The sequence below is a fragment of the Phodopus roborovskii genome, unplaced genomic scaffold (genome assembly GCF_943737965.1).
Source record: "Phodopus roborovskii unplaced genomic scaffold, PHOROB, whole genome shotgun sequence".
In the NCBI taxonomy this organism is placed as follows: Eukaryota; Metazoa; Chordata; class Mammalia; order Rodentia; family Cricetidae; genus Phodopus; species Phodopus roborovskii.
Window position 1 is genome coordinate 57,622,443 of NW_026126511.1, and position 20,792 is coordinate 57,643,234.

At 46.1% G+C, this 20,792-nt stretch overlaps 1 protein-coding gene across 2 annotated transcripts; it reads right to left on the reverse strand.

Annotated features, from left to right (window-relative positions):
• Nucleotides 1-1,496: 1,496 nt before the first annotated feature.
• On the reverse strand, nt 1,497-18,979 carry Pabpn1 (poly(A) binding protein nuclear 1). 2 transcript variants are annotated; one of them, XM_051195710.1, is made up of 10 exons: nt 18,835-18,979; nt 18,448-18,534; nt 17,557-17,996; nt 16,845-16,961; nt 5,979-6,093; nt 5,258-5,325; nt 4,314-4,420; nt 3,416-3,503; nt 3,183-3,334; nt 1,497-2,405 (listed from the first exon to the last, which is right to left on the reverse strand). In XM_051195710.1, exons 3-10 carry the CDS (start codon nt 17,986-17,988, stop codon nt 2,366-2,368), a joined length of 1,119 nt encoding a protein of 372 aa, XP_051051667.1. In that variant the 5' UTR covers nt 17,989-17,996; nt 18,448-18,534; nt 18,835-18,979; the 3' UTR covers nt 1,497-2,365. The 2 variants fall into 2 exon arrangements, with proteins under 2 accessions (XP_051051667.1, XP_051051666.1); XM_051195709.1 differs by lacking the exons at nt 16,845-16,961; nt 17,557-17,996; nt 18,448-18,534; nt 18,835-18,979 and adding an exon at nt 6,441-6,953.
• Nucleotides 18,980-20,792: the final 1,813 nt, after the last annotated feature.

The window sequence follows — 20,792 nt, forward strand, 5'->3', positions numbered from 1 at the left end:
TCTAATACTTAATTTTAGACTGCTTCCTGCTAATCAGCCTCTGCAGAAATCTCCAGAGATCACATATTCCAGCTTTATCTCAAGAAGGGGATCTTTTCAAGAGGTAAAAACGTGAGAGATTTAGGGCTTCGTGGACAGCTTTTTAAGTTCTGAAGTGCATGTAGATCCCAGGTAAGGCATTATCAGAACTAGTAAATGGTGGAACAGACAGAGGCTAAAATACATCTTGGCTTGGAGTGGCTAAGAGCCCTGACTGTCAATACCTGAGGGTACAGCATGTCTTTTTCTAAGACAGGGTTTCTCAGTTTTTCCTTGACTGTCCTGGAACTCACTCTGAAGACCAGGCTGGTCTCTAATGCAGAGATCCACTTGGGTTTGCTGGGATTAAAGGGATGAAGGGCCAGGTTTGATTCCCAGCATTGATAGGACCAGTCCTCTTGTGGCCTCCACAGGTAGTACAAGTATGATAGACAGGCAAAAGTCATAAACCCCTAAAACCTTTTCTTGGTAACACATCTTAATACTAGACATAGTACCCAAGATTTCAGTCTGACATTACAACATAACTACAGCCCTCTCTGGCCTCTTAACTCAGAGATCTGCCTACCCTTGCTTCCTGAGAGCTGATTCAGTGTAAACAGGATGGGTAAAAGTGGTACATGCCTTTTATCCCAGCACTCAGGAGGCAGAGGGAAGCTGATCTCAAGTGATCCAGGCCAGCCTGTCCTACAAATTGAGTTCTGGGAGTCAGGACTGTTACACAGAAGACTGTCTTCAAAAACAAAAGTGTGGAGTAATATGCCTGGCTCACAGAGTGATGTCATTACACTTGATCTCATTTTGCAGTTCTTAAATTCATAGAGGTACAAAGTTATGTAAGACCCAAACTGACAAGAGAAAATGGTAACGGAGGGAGTCAAGTCACTGCACTCAGGTTTTGTCAGAACATACTTGTTTTCAGACAAGATCTAAGTAGCTGTAGCTGACCTGGGGAGATGCACTGGCCTCTGCCTCCCAAGCAATGTGATTCTGTCTAGGAACAGTGCATGGGTACAATCCAGGCACTGGGGAAGGTAGGCTCTTGAACCACCAGAACTTCAAAAAGAGACAAGCAGTTCTGTTTATCAGCCAGGAATACACTGCTTTGTAGCCAACCATCACTTTTTTTTTTTTTTTTTTACCCCAAGACAAAAGTTTCTCTGTAGCTTTGGAACCTGTCCTGGAACTTGCTCTGTAGACCAGGCTGGCCTCAAACTGAGATCCACCTGCCTCCCCAGTGCTCAGACTAAAGGTCCACTGCCGCCTACGCTCTTAATTCTTTCACTGGCCAGAATACCCATCATGCATTACAGCTAGTTGTAATTTAATTCCTACCTTAACTTACTTAACTTACAATTGGCAACCCTCTTGAAAACACCAGTACTTCCTCCCTAAACAACCATCTGTGACTTAAGAGAACTGATATATAAAAGGTATTTACACCCAAAGTGCCAAACAATTTTTTCATAAACAACTTTATTCATGACACATTATTTAAAAAAAAATTCCCATCCCCTGGAAATGAGTTAAAAAAATAAACAAAATCCACCTCCCACCTCCCTGTTCCCACTTCCTCCCATTCCCTCCAAATAAAAGGGAAAAAAAGGTAAAGAAAAAAAAAAAAATAAAACAAAACAAAAACACCTGAAAAACAAAAACACCCCAAAACTCCCCAAAACAAAGTAGTGCATTTCCCCAGGGGTAAGGGGAATTTACACTGGAGCCACTGGGAACGAGATCTTCCGGCTACAGAAACCTGCAAAGAAAGACACTCAAAACAGAAAAAGAAACACAAAAGGAAACAAAATAGATCACCAGGCAAACTGGAGGGGCAGGAGCCCGAGGGAAGAAGGGTGGGGTGGGCGTAGACCTGGTAGGACAGGAGCAGGCAGGCAGGGACTGCAAAAGGCAGGGAGAAGACGAGGGAAGGAAACAAGCCGAACAGTTTGGTGTCCTTCCAGAGCCCTGGGTAAAAAAAAGCCCTCCTACCACCCGTGCCCACCTACCCTTGCGCAGGCCCAAAGAGGGTGACGGGGAGCAGGGAAAACAGGGAGCAGCTTGCACAGTTGAGATGTGTCCATGGCGAATCCCCAGAGGGAATATGTAGCCCCTGCCCCACTCCCTGGGCCTTCCCCTACTCCCCAAAGCAGGCCCCTCCTCACAGTTAGTTAAGGGATTCTCCCCCCTTCCACAGTATATCTTTTTTTTTTTTTTAAATATTTTTTTTTCCATCAAGGTCATCTTCTGTTTTTCTTTTTTTTTTTTAATTCTTTTTTTTCCTTCTTTCCTCTTTTTTTCCTCTCTCTCCTCCTAATACACACTTTTTTTAGTAAGGGGAATACCATGATGTCGCTCTAGCCCGGCCCCTGGAAGAAAGAAGGAGAGTTAGGTGTTAACATGGTTACTAGAGAGCTCAATGCAAGAAGACCCTCCCCGTGGGCCCGCAACTGCCCCAGTGACCAAGGGGAGCATCTCAAAAATGAGTTCTCACTCCCAGGAATAACAACTGGCAAACTGGGGGTCCTGAGGGTGAAATGGGGGGGGGGGGTAGGAAGTACAACTAAGACACCAAGTGACAAGAAAAAGGATCCATTGTTTATCCAGTCTCCACAGCTCTTAAGCCCTATCTGGTGAAAAGGCAGGGTTTATCTAACATACAAATTTAAATGCAAGGACAGAAGGGAAGCACAGCCACAATATGGTGCCTGCCACTGGGCCCAATCAGGCGCTAACCTTGGACCCACTGGCATCTCAATCCTCCCACAGGGCAGTGGGAGGATGGGCCTGCAGCTGGATGCTTCCAAGGAATTAACTTAGACCCCTCCCCAACTCTGGGAAGAACAGCTTTCCCTACCAGAGGCTTTATCACTTAGTATAAACACTTTCACTGCATCAATTCCCAAAGGAAGAAAGCGGTGGCAGGAAACATCTCACAACTTTGCCCTCATCAGGTTTTCCTCAAGAAAACACAGAACTGGACTCCTGAACTGGCCTGCAACTACTTCCTCCCTCTGCACAAGCAGGAGGACCAAGTCTCTGGAAACCAAAAGGAGGACAAGGGAGCCAGGGTCCTCAGATCAGGAGAGAATGAAGCCTAAGGGCTCATGGGAGGCGGAGAAGAGGAGCAGCCCATCTATCCTGACCTGTAGACTCGACCCCGGGGCCTGCTGTTGAAACCGCTGTAGAATCGAGATCGGGAGCTGTTGTAATTGGTAGTCCGGGCACGGTATCGGGCACGCGGGAAACCCCGGTCTGTTGTACTGATGCCTGGTCTGTTGGTTCGTTTGGGAATCACCTGTAAAGGGCAGAGGATAGAAAGCCTTGGAGTCAAGGTAGAGAATCTGCACAGAATCCCCAGCCAAGGCACTATGCTTACCTTTATTTGTCTTCCTCTAAACAGGGACTCATCTAAGGCCAGGGAAGTCCTCACTGACTCTTTGTCTGAGAACTCTATATATGCAAACCTAGAAAAAAATAATTTGTCATTTTATTGGACTTTATAAATAAGGTTAAACCCAACTTGTAAATACAGCTAATTGGAATGCAACTTGGTAGCATTTGTAAATGATTAATTTAAGAATCAGTATAAAATGTCTAACCACTTTTGGGGAACCTACAATCTCACCTACTCAGTAGGCTGAGAAAGTAGAACCTAAGTTCAAGGCCTGTTCATGCTAGAGTTGACTAGTCTAAGCATACATCTTGAGTCCCTCCTCAATCTCCAGCACTACAAAAAAGTAAAAAGTAACAAGGCCCAGGTTTCTATGTAGCCACACATAACTACCGGGTGCCAACTAGATGCTGCCATCCCTCCCTTTCTAGTTTACAGTTTCATCTGTGCCAGTCTTTAATATCTGGTTGCTGAAGAAATTTAATGCACAACTACGGATGATACAGAGATGCCTAATACTTGTTTTAACAGTTGTTTACTAGTCTATAAAAAAATATGAACTATAAGTTTGGTTAGGAGTAGTGGTGAATGGCTTTACTCTCAGCACTTAGGAGGTAGAGGCAGTTGATCTTTGAGTCTGAGGCCAGCCTGGTCTATAGAGCTAACTCCAGAATAGCCAGGGCTACACAAAAAAGCTCTTACCTCAAGAATAATTAAGTAAAAATAAAAACTATGAGTCCACACTGCTAGGTCAATAGCAGAACACATTCTCAGCAAGATCTAAGTCCTGGGTTCAAGCCCAGCTTAGAGAGTGGTAGTGGTATTAAAAGTATGAATTTGAAGCTATACAGCTAAAATGATCTCAACTTCTTCCTCTACTCACCCTTTAGGATGACCGCTGAATTTGTCACAGAGTATAGTGACACGGTTGACTGAACCACAGCCATGGAAGTGAGCTTCCAGCTCTTCTGCGGTCGCACCATAGTCCACCTAAGGAAATGAACATTGTACAAGTACTTGGAAAATCCTGCTTGAACAGGTAAGGTACCCTGTCCAGATGTCTGTAGTCTGGATACATCAAATATTGTTTCCCTTTCTTCCAACTCTAGAATCAGTATTTCATGACCTTTATTTATCTCTTCACAACCTTCCCCCACAAACCCCAAACTGAAAACCAACTCTAGAGATTCCTTTCAAAATTACTAAATAACTCCCTCAAATAAGTGTACTCCTGCCAGGATGCATATGCCTTTCATCCTAGCACTCGGGAGGCAGAGGCAGGCAGGTCCGAGTTTGAGGCCAGCCCACTCTACAAGAGTGAATTTTAGGACAATCAGGGCTATACTGACAAAGAAACCCTATCTTGAAAACCCAAAATAAAAGCCTGTGTGGTGGCTTACACCTTTAATCCCAAGCAGAGGCAGGTGGATCTCTGTGAACTCAAGGCCCACACTGACTACTGAGCAAGTTCTAGGACAGCCAGGACTGTCAACCCCCACCCCCCAAACAAACAACAAAAAAGAATGCACTCCTATGCTGAGTGATGGTGCATGCCTTTAATGCCAGCACTTGGGAGGCAGAGGCAGGTAGATCTTTGTGAGTTCCAGGACAGACAGGACTGTTACACCAAGAAATCCTGTCTTCAAGAAACAAAAACAAAAAGGTACTCTTATTAATGGCAATGCCCAGGAGGCTGAGATTGGAGAATCACTTTGAATCAGTATCCAGTATGGGCTATATAACAAACATTTAAAAAAAAAAAAAAAGGGAAAAAAAAATAAGAATGCCCACCCAAGCAAACCAAGTCAGACTCTTCCTAATACATACATTGCCAACGTAGATGGAACGGGCATCAGCCTCCATCTTCTCCTCAAGAGACATGATCACTGGGCCAGCTTGGAGGGAAAAAAAAAATTTAAACAAGCATATTTTCTGCTGGATCAATATATATATATACCCCCACCACCATTAGGCTAAGATTTTGATCTGTTCTACTATACCCATTACCAAGAACAGTGTCCAGGTTTCAATATACGTTTAAGAAACAACTCCCTTGGGGGGGGGGAATCAGGAAGAATTTACATTTCACAAATCAAGTTTCTACTGAATTGCTTTGGCTGAAATGCCTCAAGAGTGAACAAAACTGAATGGATCGAGTTCTGACATTTCTAGATTAAAGAAGCCCCCCAGTCATCAGTATCCTCTAAGTCCTAACTAAAGGATCTCTAACGGAAAAGTATTAGACTTGAAGGTCAAACGCCAGCGGGCGATTTCCACAAGAACGGTATAGACAGACTAAGAACAAAGAGAAACACATTTATAAATGAGACAAAGGAAGACACAAGAGTATCACCATCAAAACGGCTCATGTCTAACAAAGGTCAGTGAAACACACAATGGACTATGACCACAGCACCTGCCCAGAAGAATTACTCAAGATAGACGGCTTCAAGGTCTGAAGCCTCTAATGTCACATTGCCGGTCTCCCTCCAACGCCCCAATCAACTCAAAGACCCGGACCTGGACATGCAATAGCCGACTCACTCACCATTGCCTGGGGGTGGACTCATATTCATCTGCTTCTCTACCTCGTTTTGTAGCTCCTTTAGCTTCTCAGCCTCTTCCTCCATCTCCCTGACTCGGGCTTTGATCGCTTCTAGCTCCTACAATGAGTGAGCAGGGCATGCAGAAGGTTAACCACGGGAGGGACTGTGCCGTACATTTTGTCTGGGCCCGGCCACAGCCATTTATGCTCGACCATTTCCCTCGCCTCGTGCGAGGGTCGTAATTACGGTGGTGGTGGTGAGAACAGCACAAAAATAGAAGCCAAATCACCTTCTCTAGAGCCACCCTAGGCACCCACGAAGCCCCATCAGCACGCTCACGAACGGCCCCGGCCCGCCATCAGCCACGTTATTCCCCGCCCAACCCCACCCCCCGCCTGCCTCCCTCCCGCCCGAGCTCTGGGCCTCGCATGACCCGGCCCGCTCGCTCGGCCTCCTTCCCTCACCGGGTCCTCAATGGCGCCGTCCCCCGGGTCGGACTCGACCAGTCCCGGCTCTTCCTCCTCCTCCTGGCTGCCGGGGGCTCCCGAACCGGGCCCAGGACCCGGAGCTCCGGGGGGGGCACGGGGCCGGGGCGGCTCCTCTTCGGGCTCGGGCTCCGGCAGCAGCTCTCCAGGCTCCAGCTCCTCAGACTCCAGGCCGTTCCCGTAGTCCCCTGCGCCCCCCGGGTCCCCCTCCCCGGCCTCCCCACCGGCCCCGGGCACAAGATGGCGCCGCCGCCCCGGCCCGGAGCCCCGACCGCCCGCAGCCCCCGCTGCTGCTGCCGCCGCCGCTGCCGCCGCCATCGCCGCTCAGACTGGGGCCCGCCGCTCGGCGATTGGAGAGCTCTGCCGGCCACGCCGAGGATTCATTAGTCAGCCAGCCTGCCCGTCACCCCGAACTCGAATACTATTGGGGAATTCTACTTGGCAATCAAACAAGACCCCACCTCTAAGGCGGGCCACTGAGCCAAATTCTGTGATCCCGGTAGGTGAAATATGCTTGTCAATCAACACACCCCACCTCCTGTCGCGTCCTTAGGTAACAATACGCCCGCACTATGACGACTTTCCGCTCGCCCTCCGCCCATGGGCGGGCCCACAACATGGAGCATGCTCCACGATTGGCCCCTGACTAGTGAGTGGAAAGGACCAATCTTCGAAACGCCTCCCTGAAGGGCCTCATTCCCAGATGCCGATTGGCTTTGTGAGATTCGACGTGCTGACACCCGTTGTGCGACAGGTGAACCTTGTTCCCAAAAGAGTTGCCAGGCTTAAAGCTAGGGAATTCCTGAGCCGGGTGTGGTGGCGCACACCTCTAATCCCAGCACTCAGAAAGCAGTGGCCGGCGAATCTGTGTTATTTCAAGGCCATCCTGGTTTAAATCAAATCAGAACTACAACAAACAAACAAACAAAAAAAAAAAAAAAAAAAAAAAAAAAAAACGGCTGTGGGGCCACGTGACGCGCCAGGCCCTTGTCTTGACACTACTACTGGCCTACCACCTAATAGATCATTCTTGGAAAGAGGACAAAAACGGGCCAGAGATTTCTGGAAACTTGTAAAGAAAAGCACCGGTAGGTGGGATGTCCCTCGGCAGTGGAAGTTAGGAGGGAGTGTACTTTTCCCAATATAGTTAACTGGCATCAGTAAAGTGACACAAATTACAGACCTCACTAATCCTTACCCAGACCTTTTAGTCTGGAGTTAGGGCTTTGAATATATCTTTCTAGACCCTCAACTTGCATTCAGCCTGTTTGTTTTCTTGCCTAGACAGTTTGAGCACCCTCTTTTTCTTACTAGGTGATGAGAGCCTGCAGACAAGGGGCCAAATGATGTTTATATTTGTATCCATAAGTGATGATACCCTTAGCAGAGTGTACGTCGTGTGATTAGTGGCTGATTGCAACTTAAAGATCCCACCTTTCATCTGTAGTTTCCTAGCTTTCAAACCCCTTTAAGACCCCAAAAGAATTTCTCCATGCAGGTTCTGCACCTTTAGATATCCACGAGAGCTGGCCCTGAACAATGCAGGAGGATTCCCACACTCTAGTAGCGACCCCACGCATTTAAAGGAGTAATGAACAGTAGTACTAAATCTGCAAGAGGACTTTTGTAGAGAGACTAAACTACAAGTTTAGAGGTGAATTTTTACAAACACAACCAAAAAAGTTGGAGAGGGTAAGGCTTGGGTAAAAATACCTATAAGCAAACCAGTCAGAAGTACTTATTACACCCCACTGTTGCCCCCACCCCACCCCCTCTTGCCATTCCTTACCTCTGGAGGTTGGGAGCTGGGAGTAGAGTCAAACTTTTGCTGTGGATTCATCAGAACTAAAGTTGATCACAGAAGCCAGACACTTCAGAAGAAAATTCTCTTATACTGATTCTAACCAATTCAAAATTTGAAGAGTTTGCTGGCACCCAATTTAATCAAGGCAACTAATGTAAATGTGATTGCCAGATACCTCTGTTGTGGTTTTGAGACAGAGTCTCACTACTTAACTCTGGCTGATCTGATGCTCAATATATAGCCCAGGCTGGCCTTAATCTCAGAGATCAGCCTGCCTCTGCCTCCCAAATGCAGGGATTAAAGGTGTGTGCTACAGTGCCCATCTACTAAATATTTTTAATTCTACCTTTGGCAAGCCCAAAGCACTGTTTCTTATATTGGATCCTTATCTTTGTAGGAAAGCACTTCCAAAACCATATTCCCCTAAATCCTTTGGAGTTTGTTTTGTTTTGTTTTTCAAGACAGAGTTTCTCTGTGTTGCCTTGTTTGTCTAGAAACTCGCTTTGCAGACCAGGCTGGCCTCAAATGGAGAGCCACCTGCCTCTACCTTCCAAGTGCTGGGATTAAAGGATTAAAGGTGCGTGCCAACACCAACCAGCTTTTTTTTTTTTTTTTTTTTTTTTTTATGTAGCTCAGTCTGGCCTCAAACTTGAGATCCTCCTCCCTCAACCTCCTGAGGTTATGGTTTTCTCAGCACTGTGGTAAACATATGTAATCTTAGCACTTGAGAAGTTGAAGCAGGAGGACTCCCATGAGTTCCAGGCCAGTCTGAACTGTATAAAGAGTATCAGAGTGAGTAGCTAGAGCTATACTGCAATAACCTGTCTCAAAGGCAAAACAAAAAACACAAGAGTACTTGATCCTCTTACAGAGGACCTAAATTCAGTTCCCAACACCCACATGGTCACAACCACCTGCAACCACAGCTCTATTTAATTCAACATCTGGCCTCCACAGGCACCAACACACACATACACATATACATCAAAAGTTTTAAAATCTTTAAAATCAAAATACCTACAGAGCCAGGTGTGGTGACATACTCCTGAATTCCTAGCACTTGGGAAATAGAGCTGAAGGATTAGAAGTTTAAGACCAGTCTCAACTATATAGCAAAGTTGAGCCCAGCCTGTGTTACATGAGACCCTGTCTTAAAAAAAAAAAAAAAAAAAATCCCTATATTGTCTGTTTTAACATATAAATTATATTAAGTATGATACTGAAAACTATAAATTCTGGAAGGAGACAAAAATGTAAGTAAACCATAATATCCAACAAGATATTGTACAAGAGAATGTATTTATTTATTTTTGAATCAGGGTTTCTCTGCGTAACAGCCCTAGCTGTCCTGGAACTCACTTTGTAGACCAAGCTGGCTTCAAACAGAGATCCACCTGCCTCTGCCTGCTGAGTGCTGGGATTAAAGGTGTATGCCACCACCACCCAGCTGCTCTTTTATTTACATGTTATGTAAATAATACATATTTATACATATTATGTAAATATATTTTGTACCTTTTGTGAGGTACAAATAACTAGCAAAACTTGCAAATTTAATGTCAAGCCAAAGCAGTAGAATATAAGATTATATATCAAGTATGTCTGCAACTGTATCTGATTTTCTTTTTTTTTTTTTTTGCTTTTTGTTTTGTTTGAGACAGGATTTCTCTGTGCAGCCTTAGCTGTCCTAGAAGGAACTGAGATCCACCTGCCTCTGCCTCCTAGGTGCTGGGACTAAAGGTGTGTGCCACCACCCAGCTGCTCTTATATTTTTAATGGGTTCCTAGGAAACTGTACAATTCTATTTGTGGCTTGCATTATATTTCACTGGACAGTGCTGACTTAAGACTTGGAGCCTTATGGTATTTTTTTAAAGACTTAATATTTTTACGTGTATGTATATGGGTGCTTGTATGAATTTATGTTTAACACTTGAATTTAGGAGCCCCTAGAAGCCAGAAGAGGGGATCAGATTCCCTGGAACTGCAAGTCTAGGTAGCTGAGAACTGCTCTGTGAGTGGGGAGATGTAAACCCAGGTCCTCTGCAAGAGCAGTAAGCACTCTTAGGCTGAGCCATCTGTCCAGCTCCTCATTTCTATTTTACAGAGGTTCTGTTATCTTCTAATGTGGTCTGCCTTTACTTGTGTTAACATCTTAGATCAGAACTTACACAGAAGTGGATGGCCATTTGAAGGAGAAAGAGCTGCTACCAGGCTGCTTAACTTCAGTTTTTGTTTGTTTTTTCCAGACAGAATATCTCTGTGTAGTCCTGGCTGTCCTGGCACTCGCTCTGTAGACTAGGCTGGCTTTGAACTCACTGAGATCCTGGGATTAAAGGTGTGAGCTGCCGCCACCAAGCAATTGCTTTCAATTTTGGCTGGATAACTTTTTTTTTTTTTTTTTTTTTTTTTTTTGGTTTTTCGAGACAGGTTTTCTCTGTGGTTTTGGAGGCTGTCCTGGAAGTAGCTCTTGTAGACCAGGCAGGTCTGGAACTCAGAGATCTGCCTGCCTCTGCTTCTTAGAGGATTGGATTAAAAGCATGTGCCACCACTGACCGGCAGGATAACTTTAAAACATTTTATGGATGTGTCTGTGTATTCTGATGCCAGGTGGCTAATCTCCTGGAGCTGGAGTCACAGGTTTGTGAACTATTTGATACAGATCCTGGGATTTGTTCTCTACTCCTCACAATTGAGCAGCAAGTGCTCTTACCCAATAAGCCATCTCTCTAGCTCCACTTATTGGCCAACTTTATTATTATTAGTTTACATGTATTTATTTTAGGTAGGGAACACACATATGTTATTGGCACTTGTGTGGAGATAAGAGGACAACTTTCAGGACTCAGTACAGCTTTTCTAGCATGTGGAATTGAACTCAGGTTACCAGGCACGGACTGAGTCATCTCACCAGCCCACTGAGTAACTAATTTTTTGATAAAGGATCTGCCTATGTAGCCCTGGCTGGCTTAGAACTCATATGTAGACAGACTGGCCCCCAGCTTTTGGTGATCCTCCCATCCCGGGAATTCTGAGATTGCAAGTATATATGCCCCCACTGGGCTTGATTGGCTAACTTGGTTTTTCGAGACAGGGTTTCTCTGTATTGTTTTAGAGCCTGTCCTGGAACTAACTCTGTAGACCAGGCTGACCTTGAACTCAGAGATCCACCTGCCTCTGCCTCCCAAGTGCTGGGATTAAAGGTGTGCTCCATCACCGCCTGGATGATTGGTTGACTTTTTAAAAACTATATCTGAAAAACTTTCTTTAAGGTGCTGTATCAGATGTTTATATTCATTACCTTGCCAAGATCATAAAATACTGATAGCAGAAAAAACCAAAACTACAAATGGTATCTTGATCTACTCTTGCTAACGTCTTCATTTAAATAGGGAGATACACACCCACCCACAGTGTGGTCCTTCACACACACACACACACACACACACACACACACACACACACACTATTTGTATGAGTGAGTTTTACAGGAAACCACAAAAACTTTTTTTACATGTTAATAAATGTGTATTTTCAATTTACCAGTCATGGTTTTACTTGTCACCTTGGACATGAGGGTTTTTTTCACCATCTGATTTAAAATTAGAATAGCTGCATATTCCCAACTTTGCTTTTTCTTTTTACTTAAAAATATTTTTAGACAGGCTAGCCTTGAACTTCTAGAGGTCTGCTTGCCATGGCCTCCTTAGTGCCAGAATGTAGGTGTGTGCCACCACACCACACACATCATTCTTCATAGTATTTACTATCTTTTAACATGTCAAAAAATTTCCTTACTAGTGTGTAAGCAACATGTAAGCTGAGGTGCTTTCTATTCTCTTTGTCTGCATGCCTAGAGCTATGTATGCTAAGTACACAGAAAATATTAGGACATGTTCTCTAAGAGTAAATGATGAATGAAAAACAACCATAACAGTTCATTGTTTTCTGCTCAAATTTTCTATTGTCTCTGAATGTGTTTAACACTGGCCCTGAACTACCAGTCCTCCTGCCTCTACCTCCCAAATGCTGCGATTATATACTGGCAGCACTGAATCTAGCTTCTGGTTGTGTTTTTATTATTTATATAGTTTCCCATAGCCACATTTAAAGAATTCAGCCAGATGTGGTGGTACACACCTGGAATCCAGAGACTGTGAGTCTGCAGCTAGCCTGGACTGCTAGCAAGAACCTATTTCAAAAAAGAAAGCTGGCCAGGTGGTGGTTGCAGAGGCGGCGGCACATGCCCTTAATAAGGCAGATCTCAGTGAGTTCGAGGCCAGCCTGGTCTACAAAGAAGTTCCAGGACAGCCAGGACTGTTACCACAAAGAAATCGTGTCTCAAGAAAACCTATTTAAAAAAAAAAAAAAAAAAAAAAAAAAAAAAAGAAGAAGAAAAGGGAAGGAAGAAAGAAAGAAAAACAGGCAGTGGTGGTTTTAATCCTAGCACTTGGGAGGCAGAGGCAGTCTACAGAGTGAGTTCTAAGACAGCCAGAGAAATCTTGTCTCAAAAAATAAATCAAATAAAACGCAAGGAAAAAAAACTTATAAAAGAATAGCTATGAAAAAAAAAAAAAAAAAAAAGAATAGCTATGATGTACCCATTTGTCAGAAACAGTAGGCTTTGGTTTTGTGCTTTCCACTGACAATGAGTATTCTCTTGCAGCCTAGGCTGGCTTAGAGCTGACTATGTAGTCCCAGGCAGACCTACACTTGAGGTGTTTGCACCTGAGGTACACCAGAATTACAGCCTGAGCCAGAACCACTGCAGCCCAACCTCTCCACCTTCTCAGTGGGCAGAAATTATAACTTTGTCGAACTTTGTTAAAAGTGCCATCTGAAGGAGTGGAATTTATAGAGAAACAGTTACCTGTCCCTTTGGATAGTCTAAAATTTAGCAATCAGACCATTATAAAGTAACATATTTGGACTACATTGTAATGAGGCTGATAGAGCAAAACTAAGACCTGGATTCTCATTTTTTTTTTTTAAGATTTATGTATTTAATATGCATAGTGTTCTGTGTACATGTAAGCCTGAAGGTCAGAAGAGGGCACCAAATTTCATTATAGATGATTGTGAGCCACCATGTGGTTGCTGGGAATTAAACTCAGGACCTCTGAATGAGCAGCCAGTGCTCACAACCATTGAGCCATCTCTCCAGCTCCCCACTTGGTATTTCTAAAAGAACAAGGATATAAAATATTCTCTTTACCATCAATTATGTCTCTAAGTATGTTTTCAGAAAACTTTGCCTTCTAAGAGTGACTATAAAGCTTTGGCTGCCAAGAAACTCATAGCTGAGTTCACAGCCTAGCTTTTCTCTCTTTTCTTTCTTTCTTTTTTTTTCTTTTTTCTTTTTTCTTTTTTTTCTTTTTGGAGACAGGGTTTCTCTGTGTAGCCTTGGCTGTCCTGGAACTTGTTCTGCTCGTTTCGTAAACTAGGCTGATCTCAGCCTAGCTTTTATATTTGAGAACATTATTTAAGAATGACCTTCCATTTATTAATTACCCTTTTGCTTTCTGATTTGTTTAGAGAGACAAGGTATCATGAAATCTTAGCTGGCCTTGAACTCTCTATGTACCTGGGTGGTCAACCTTCCTGTCTCCCCCTCTTACCGATGGATTGCAGTTGTTTGCCACCACACCAAGCCAGGATATTGGGGCGGGGGCTTCCAATGTACCCTATGCCTATACCTTCTTGAAGTCCCCACCGGTACAGTTCTTAGGGTTGGGTGTTTGGCCAGGGTGGCATGGTGATATGGTGATTCTTTTTAATCTCATACTTTCCCAAATCCCTGTAACTCTATTATTTTCCTTAGCAAGGACATGGTCATAAGAAATGACCAGCTTAAGGAATGTTCTAAAACCCAGGCTGTACAGTATAGAAGTCACAAAACCCTGTTCAGTACTTCTCATTAAATTTCTGGGCTTTATTTATTTTTAATACGACCATTACATATTACACAAAAATAAAAGTCAAATGAACTTGGCATTTATAAATTATTAAATAAAAATACAGGAATATATATTTATATTTATAGAGCTTTTTCTCTTCTTCTAAACTAACCAAATCTGTTCTCCTGCCGTTTATGATTTAAAAAAGTAAAATAGTATATGTATGCCCTAGTGTAAGTGGGGAGTGGGATTAATAATTGCAGGACTGAGTTACCCACTTCCGCTCTTTCCTTGGCCTATAAGCAAAGTCCCTATTTGTCCCTTTGGGCTTTGGAGAGCAAGAACATCCTCTCCACCTATTTAGTCTTTGAAAAATTATATCCATTTCCTTCATTTAAAAAAAATGAAATGGATTTAAAAATTGGGAGCCATAATCAGCCCTCTTGGCCAAGAGCTAATCCAAAGGAACTATATGGCTCTAAAGACAGTCCCTGGTTTTCCCTGACAGGAGACTCTCTGGGTTTCCACTGGCCCTTAAACAAAGGGCAGAACAGATCACACCTCCCCACTGTGGTCCCATCTCAGCTAAGCTTCTAGGAATCCAGACCAAGCCCTTTACCCTCTCATAACACAGCCTCTCCTTCCACCCTGTGGGAAGGCTCGAGTAGAGCATGTTGGTAACTTGACCATGGTTCCCGATGCTCCTGTTTGCTAAAGGCCTCCAGGAATGCTAACTTGGGTTGGTGTCCTGTGGGAAGGGTAGAATAGACTCTTCCCTGAATGTGGAGGAGTATAGGCTCCAGCTGGAGCTGATGATCTGGTCAGTGGTTTTCCAACTTCTCAGCAGCAGAGCCCTTACCACAAATAAAATCTTACCCTGAACCCCGATACATAAGACAGCTACAAGTGGAGCTGTTCCATCTGAGGGCAAATCGCCAAGCCTGTGCAGCCCTCCACTCCCTCATTTCCTTAAGGACTCCTGAGGTAACCTCTAGAACACTTCAGGCCTCTGCCAAGCAGTTTGAAAACCACTGGCCTAGTTTGTCCGGAGCAAGTCAGAGCCTCCCACTCCAACTGCTTGCTACAGATAGCTGAGTTTCTTAGATCAGCACACTTGAAACAGACCAACTGGCACATGCAGTCTACCACATTCCCCACAGACACTATTAAAAAGTGCAACCCTCTCCAAAGCAAAAGTCTGGACTAGACACCTGACGCCAATTTGGTCCCACATTCTAGCAAGCACAATATGAATATGATGCCACATTCTAGGACCAAGTGAAAAGTAGTCAAATCAGCTGTGGTCTAGCTAAGTTGATCAGTGCTGAGGATTGGAGGTCGGGTTCTAGAGCACTGTGAAGGAAGTCAAGCATCGAAGAGCAGCATTGTTAGCACCTCGGCAAGTGCAGCAGTGAGGTCTGGCTCAGGGCATGCATTTGGAGTGAATAATTTCTCTGGATTTGTTCTAGAGGACCAGACTCTATGAGTTCTATCTAGTATTAGCGTCTTCAGAGACTCAGTATTGACAATAATATGCCCGTGCAAAGAGCATGGCTTCAAAAGAAACATGAAGTGTTTAGGTCATGGTAGGTGCTCTAGAACCCATATACCTGGCCCCTGATAAAGCAGCACCAAAACCCACCACATAGAATAGTCCAGTCAAGGAGTATCTGTCACCATCACACCCAGGGGCTCAGAACTAGAATGTTCCTCTCAAGGCAAAGCAGTCTCACTGAGACCGTTCAGGACCCAAACTGAATTCTAGGTCAGCATTTATGTCCACATCCTCTAAAGGAAGATTAGAGCCCCGGTGTAGAGTTTCTGCTGGATAAAGAGGTCCTAGAAATAGGCAACACTTTAGGCACCATTGTGCCCCCAGTGGTGGGGAAGGTGGCAGGCAGGTCCAACTACCAAAGCTTCTACCCACCCAGGCTCCACAGCCTTACCCTCTGTCAGCCCAGGCACAAAGGTGCACACAAAAGGGGAGCGATGAAGCACAAGGCCAGATGCAGAACTTTTCTCTCCAAAGCCCTGCCAACAGCTTTCAGCAGTGCCAGAACCCTCATCTAGATACAGTATTCCTCCCTCAGCCTGGAGGCACAAGGTCAAGGGTAGGGACAGAGGGGAAAGGGCAGTGAGCTGGCCCTTGTTCTTGCCACTGCAAGAAGGAATGTTTTCACTAAATATCCCATCACCAGACTCAACAAACAGCCCAGCATGCACATGAGCCTTCGTGCATGTGCAGCATGTACACGTGTGCCTGTGCAGCCATTTCATCCAGTCACCTAACAACCAAGCTTCCATTCCAAAGGGAGGTGAATTCTAGGTTCCTTATACCCCGTTCTTCTAACGGGGACACGATTCTTTAAACAGGTTCACCTTCCTTGGAGCCTGTGTGCCCATGCTGTGGGCATGATCCCTCCCACCTCCCCCCAAGCCCTGGGATGACTCCATCTCCTAGGCTCCTGGCCTCGAAACATTCCTCAGTGTTTCTCCTTGCCACCTGCCTGTCATGCTTGGCTCCCTCACATAGTTCCTTCCCCTGCCCTTCTCTTCCATGACCATCCAGTTTCTTCCCAGGGCATTCTCTGTTCTGTCCCAGCTCTCCTGGCCCCTAGCCACACCTAGCCCCACCTGGCCCTACACTTGCTCACTTGCTAGCAAAAAAGGCCCCTACAGTTACCAGGGCCCCCAGTGCCACAGCCCCGGTCAGCACTGTCCTCACTGATGCCCAGTTCCCCTCCCGCAGACGCCGTGCCTCCTCCAGGGCCCCGTCCCCGTACAGAGCTGTGAACTCCGCCTGTGGGAGAGAAGGGAAGTAGAGAAAGGAGAAAGGGATATCAGGGGAGGAGAGTGGAGAGAAGAGGGGAGGAAGAGTTCCAGTTCCATCCACTGTGAGCACTGCCCACACCCAGCCCCTCTAGCCAAAGCTCTACTGCCTACAAGCCCCTCACAACCCCAAACCCCCTGCCCAGGGTCCTTGGCTCCTGTGTACTGTCTGCATCAAGTGAGGCCCATCCTTTCCCTGACCCCCCCCAAAAAAAAATCTGCTCAGAACCGGCATTCTTTGCTAAGGCTTGCTTAACCACAACTCATCCCTGATCCTCCCCACTGTCCAGACTATGTACTCAGGGTCACACCTTTTCTCCGAAGGCTCTCGTTGGGTACTGTTTATAAAACTCTGTACTCAGTCTTCTGCTTGAGACCATGAAACCCACCCAGTGATTACTGCCTGGCAGCCCTGGAGTACAGTTAGCTTGCTGCTTTCGGTCTGATTCCACTTAAATAGGGGAACTCGGCCCTGATGGCTCCATCCCAGTACATTCAGAGGCCCCACTTTCCCATGAAGGCCAGCTTGCAGAGGGATGCGTAGGGCCAATTGAGAAGCTTCTTACCCAGCCCCCACTGCTGTGGATCCAGTCGGCCAGCCTAGTCTCCAGGTAGGTCACCATCCAATCCTGCACTTGTCCCACGAGCGGCTCCATTTCCTTGTTGACACTTTCAGCACACAGGGCAGCCCCAAAGACAAAGAATGCCACAAGACGGCCCCAATTGGGGCCCCCTTGGAAAAGTTCGTCGGAAACCTGGGTGAAGCGCTGCTGGGCAGAGCCTGGGGTCACGTGTAGCTGAGCAGCCAGGTCAGAGAAGGTGCGCCGGAAGCGTGTCTCAAACTCATCTCCAGCAGCCCGCATGGCTTGGTGCAGCGGGTCAGCTGCTGGGCCCTCCCCAGGGCCAGCTCCACAGACATAACCCTTCTGCCTCAGCTTATAGCCTACAAAGTCAGCCACTAGAGCCCGTGTGTCTGGGGCTGAGGCTGGGGTCGCCATCCGGGCGGCTAAAAGGGGCAAGGACGACAGACTGACATAAATATATAGAAAATAATTGAGACAGACCCCCAAAGGGACATTTCCTGTTTGGTCAAGCTCCTGAGATAGGTAAAATGCTCAGAGACCACTAGGCAGGGACAAACGAGCAAAAGGATTTAAGTCATGGGGTAGGTCCAGGGCATAAGCAGCTGACCACGTATAACATGTCAAATTAGTGTGCAACAGGACATTTTAATTTTAGACTACTTCAGATTCCTTTCATACGACACCAGCTGTATGACACCTCTGCACCCCCAACCCAATTTCCCCAATACACACACCGTTTTGGCAAAGGGAGGAGGGTTAGGACCTCCCCAGGAGCATGATGTGAAGACGTTGGCAGAGGCACAAGATAGGGAGGAGACAGGGGCGGAAGAGCAAGATAGGTAAAGCAAGGACTACATGGGGCAGAGCACTTACCAGCCTGGATGGCAGCTCTTAGGACCCAGTGCTGGTGGCGGGGAGCTCCCAGCTGAGGCCGTTCATCCTCCCAGCCAGAGTGGAACCCTGGACAAGGGAAGGAGAAAGCAGAACTAGGTGAAAAAGGCCAGGGGCCTGGGTCTGGCCCGGAAAGGGCTGGAATTGCAGCTCCTGGGACTGGGCCCCTGCCTCCAACGCTTTGCCAGCTGTGTGGCCGATTCCATGTTTAATGACTGCCCTCTCGGGAAACCCGGGGCCACGGGCTTCCTGCCAACACCATCTCTACTCCGGGTTCCCCCAAGTGCAGCCCAAAGGCCCGACTCCTCCCTTTCTCCCACTCTTAGCTGGTCTCCTACCCCACCGGTCAGCCAGGTTAGGGAATCTCACGGGTCAGGCCGCAGCCGGGATCCGGATCCGGTTGTTTCCTGGTGGAGGAGCTAGGAGGGAGGGAGAGAGGGAGGAAGGGAAGGAAGGAGGGAGGAGGGGGGGCCGGGAGGGAGGGCCCGGCGCCGGGTGATGATGGGACCCAGAGATGCGTCCAGAGAGAGGGGCGGGGCTGGGAGGCAGGGCTGAGAAGGGCCACAACTCCTGGAAGAGAGGGCCATAGAAAGAAAGGTTGTGCAGAGGCTTCTGTGACCTGCGCAGCCTGCTTACTGAGCCCCGCAGCGTATCCAGAGAAACACACCGGGCCTCAACATCTTGCTGCAAATTCAGCATTTCCGAAAGGTTTCTCCTATTCATGCACTTGTTGATCTTCCAAGCTTTGGATTGTGTGCCTGGGAAAACAAGAGCAGTTCCCATTAACCTGGGAACAGCGCCTTGCCCTTGTGGGACTAGTAGGGACTCTGAACACACCCAGGACCTTTAGTGGGCTCTTCCTGGGCTGGAGCTTCAGCTAGGCATCAGGGTGGGAGGCCTTGAACTGCAGTGTCCTTAAGTACTCTTCATTTTTTGTGATCAGATTGATTTTCATTATTTTTTTAACCTACAACATGAATGAATTCTCATTATTTAAAAAGGTCAAACAATAAAAGGCACAAGTGAATACGTTTACTAATCTTACACACTTTTCCTAAATGCCAATGTTAAGGTTAATGCCCGGGTTTTTGTTTGTTGGTTTGTTTTTTGAGACAGGGTTTCTCTGTAACTTTGGAGCCTGTTCTGGAACTTGCTCTGTAGACCAGGTTGACCTCGAACTCACAGAGATCTGCCTGCCTTTGCCTCCTGAGTGCTGAGATCAAAGGTGTGCCACATCTGACTCACAGTACTTTCTTTACATGTATACTTTTTGTTCTCACATCATTCCTTAGGTTTTTTTACCGTTATTCCATGAAAAAGGAATCTGGGGCTTTTAAAGGTGGTCATTTGCCCAAATCCACACACCAAGGAGAGAAGCTAGGACTCAAATCTAAACTAGTCTGACATGTAAGTTTGAGCTTTTGACAGTGCATTGTCTGAAGATGGCCTCTTCATGCCTTTCACAGTCAATGTAGCTGTGACCCACAGCAGCTCTGAGTTCCACTCAGCCCTCCCATCCTGAACATACAGCCTTCCCACTCTCTCACAGTTCTGCCTTTCACGTATCACATTCCTCCTTTGTTCTTGGGTATCGTGGTTTAGTAAGGATCAGGAAAAACAAATAGGCTGAAAGATGTTTATTCAGGGAGAAATAAGTTACAGTAGAGGCAGATGAACACCAGCAGGTTCCTAGTCCCAAGGATGCCTCTGGATGTTCTTATGGCCCTGTGCTGCAAGCAAGAGAGCTCCTGAGGTGGGGGGGGGGCTTCTTCCCCAGACCTAGTTCCCCCATGTCTTGTCAGCTCCTGTCCCCACCCCCAATGGGCGTGGTCAGTGCCACAGGTGGGGACAAAGTGAATATCTCTCTACACTTGGGCTGATCATTCTCCCATTTATTTTTAGAGACAGATCTACTTTAAGGCTTTCATTTTCAATATGGTTTATTCTAAAACATTTACCTGAAATAAATATACTTTTGGGGTCTCATGCAGTCCAGGCTGGTCTTGAACTCACTGTGTAGATGAAGATGACTCAGATGAACCTTCTGTCTGCACCTCTTGATTAGTGCAGGGATTGTAAAAGTGCACCCCAACCTGAATTTTTTTCATTACTTATCTTAACAGACCCTAATATATTTCTGTCTGACTGTTTATCTCTTTGACAGCCAGGGCTGTGGTTTATTCAAATGTGTGTCTTCATGTTCAAAGAAGCCAACAGCAAATGATGAGTAAATGAATCAATTTTGACACCTCTTGTCAATCTCTGAGCAGTTCCAGTCAGGTGTTTAAAGATTACTGCAGTTGCTGTTCAGGAAATAAAGACTAATT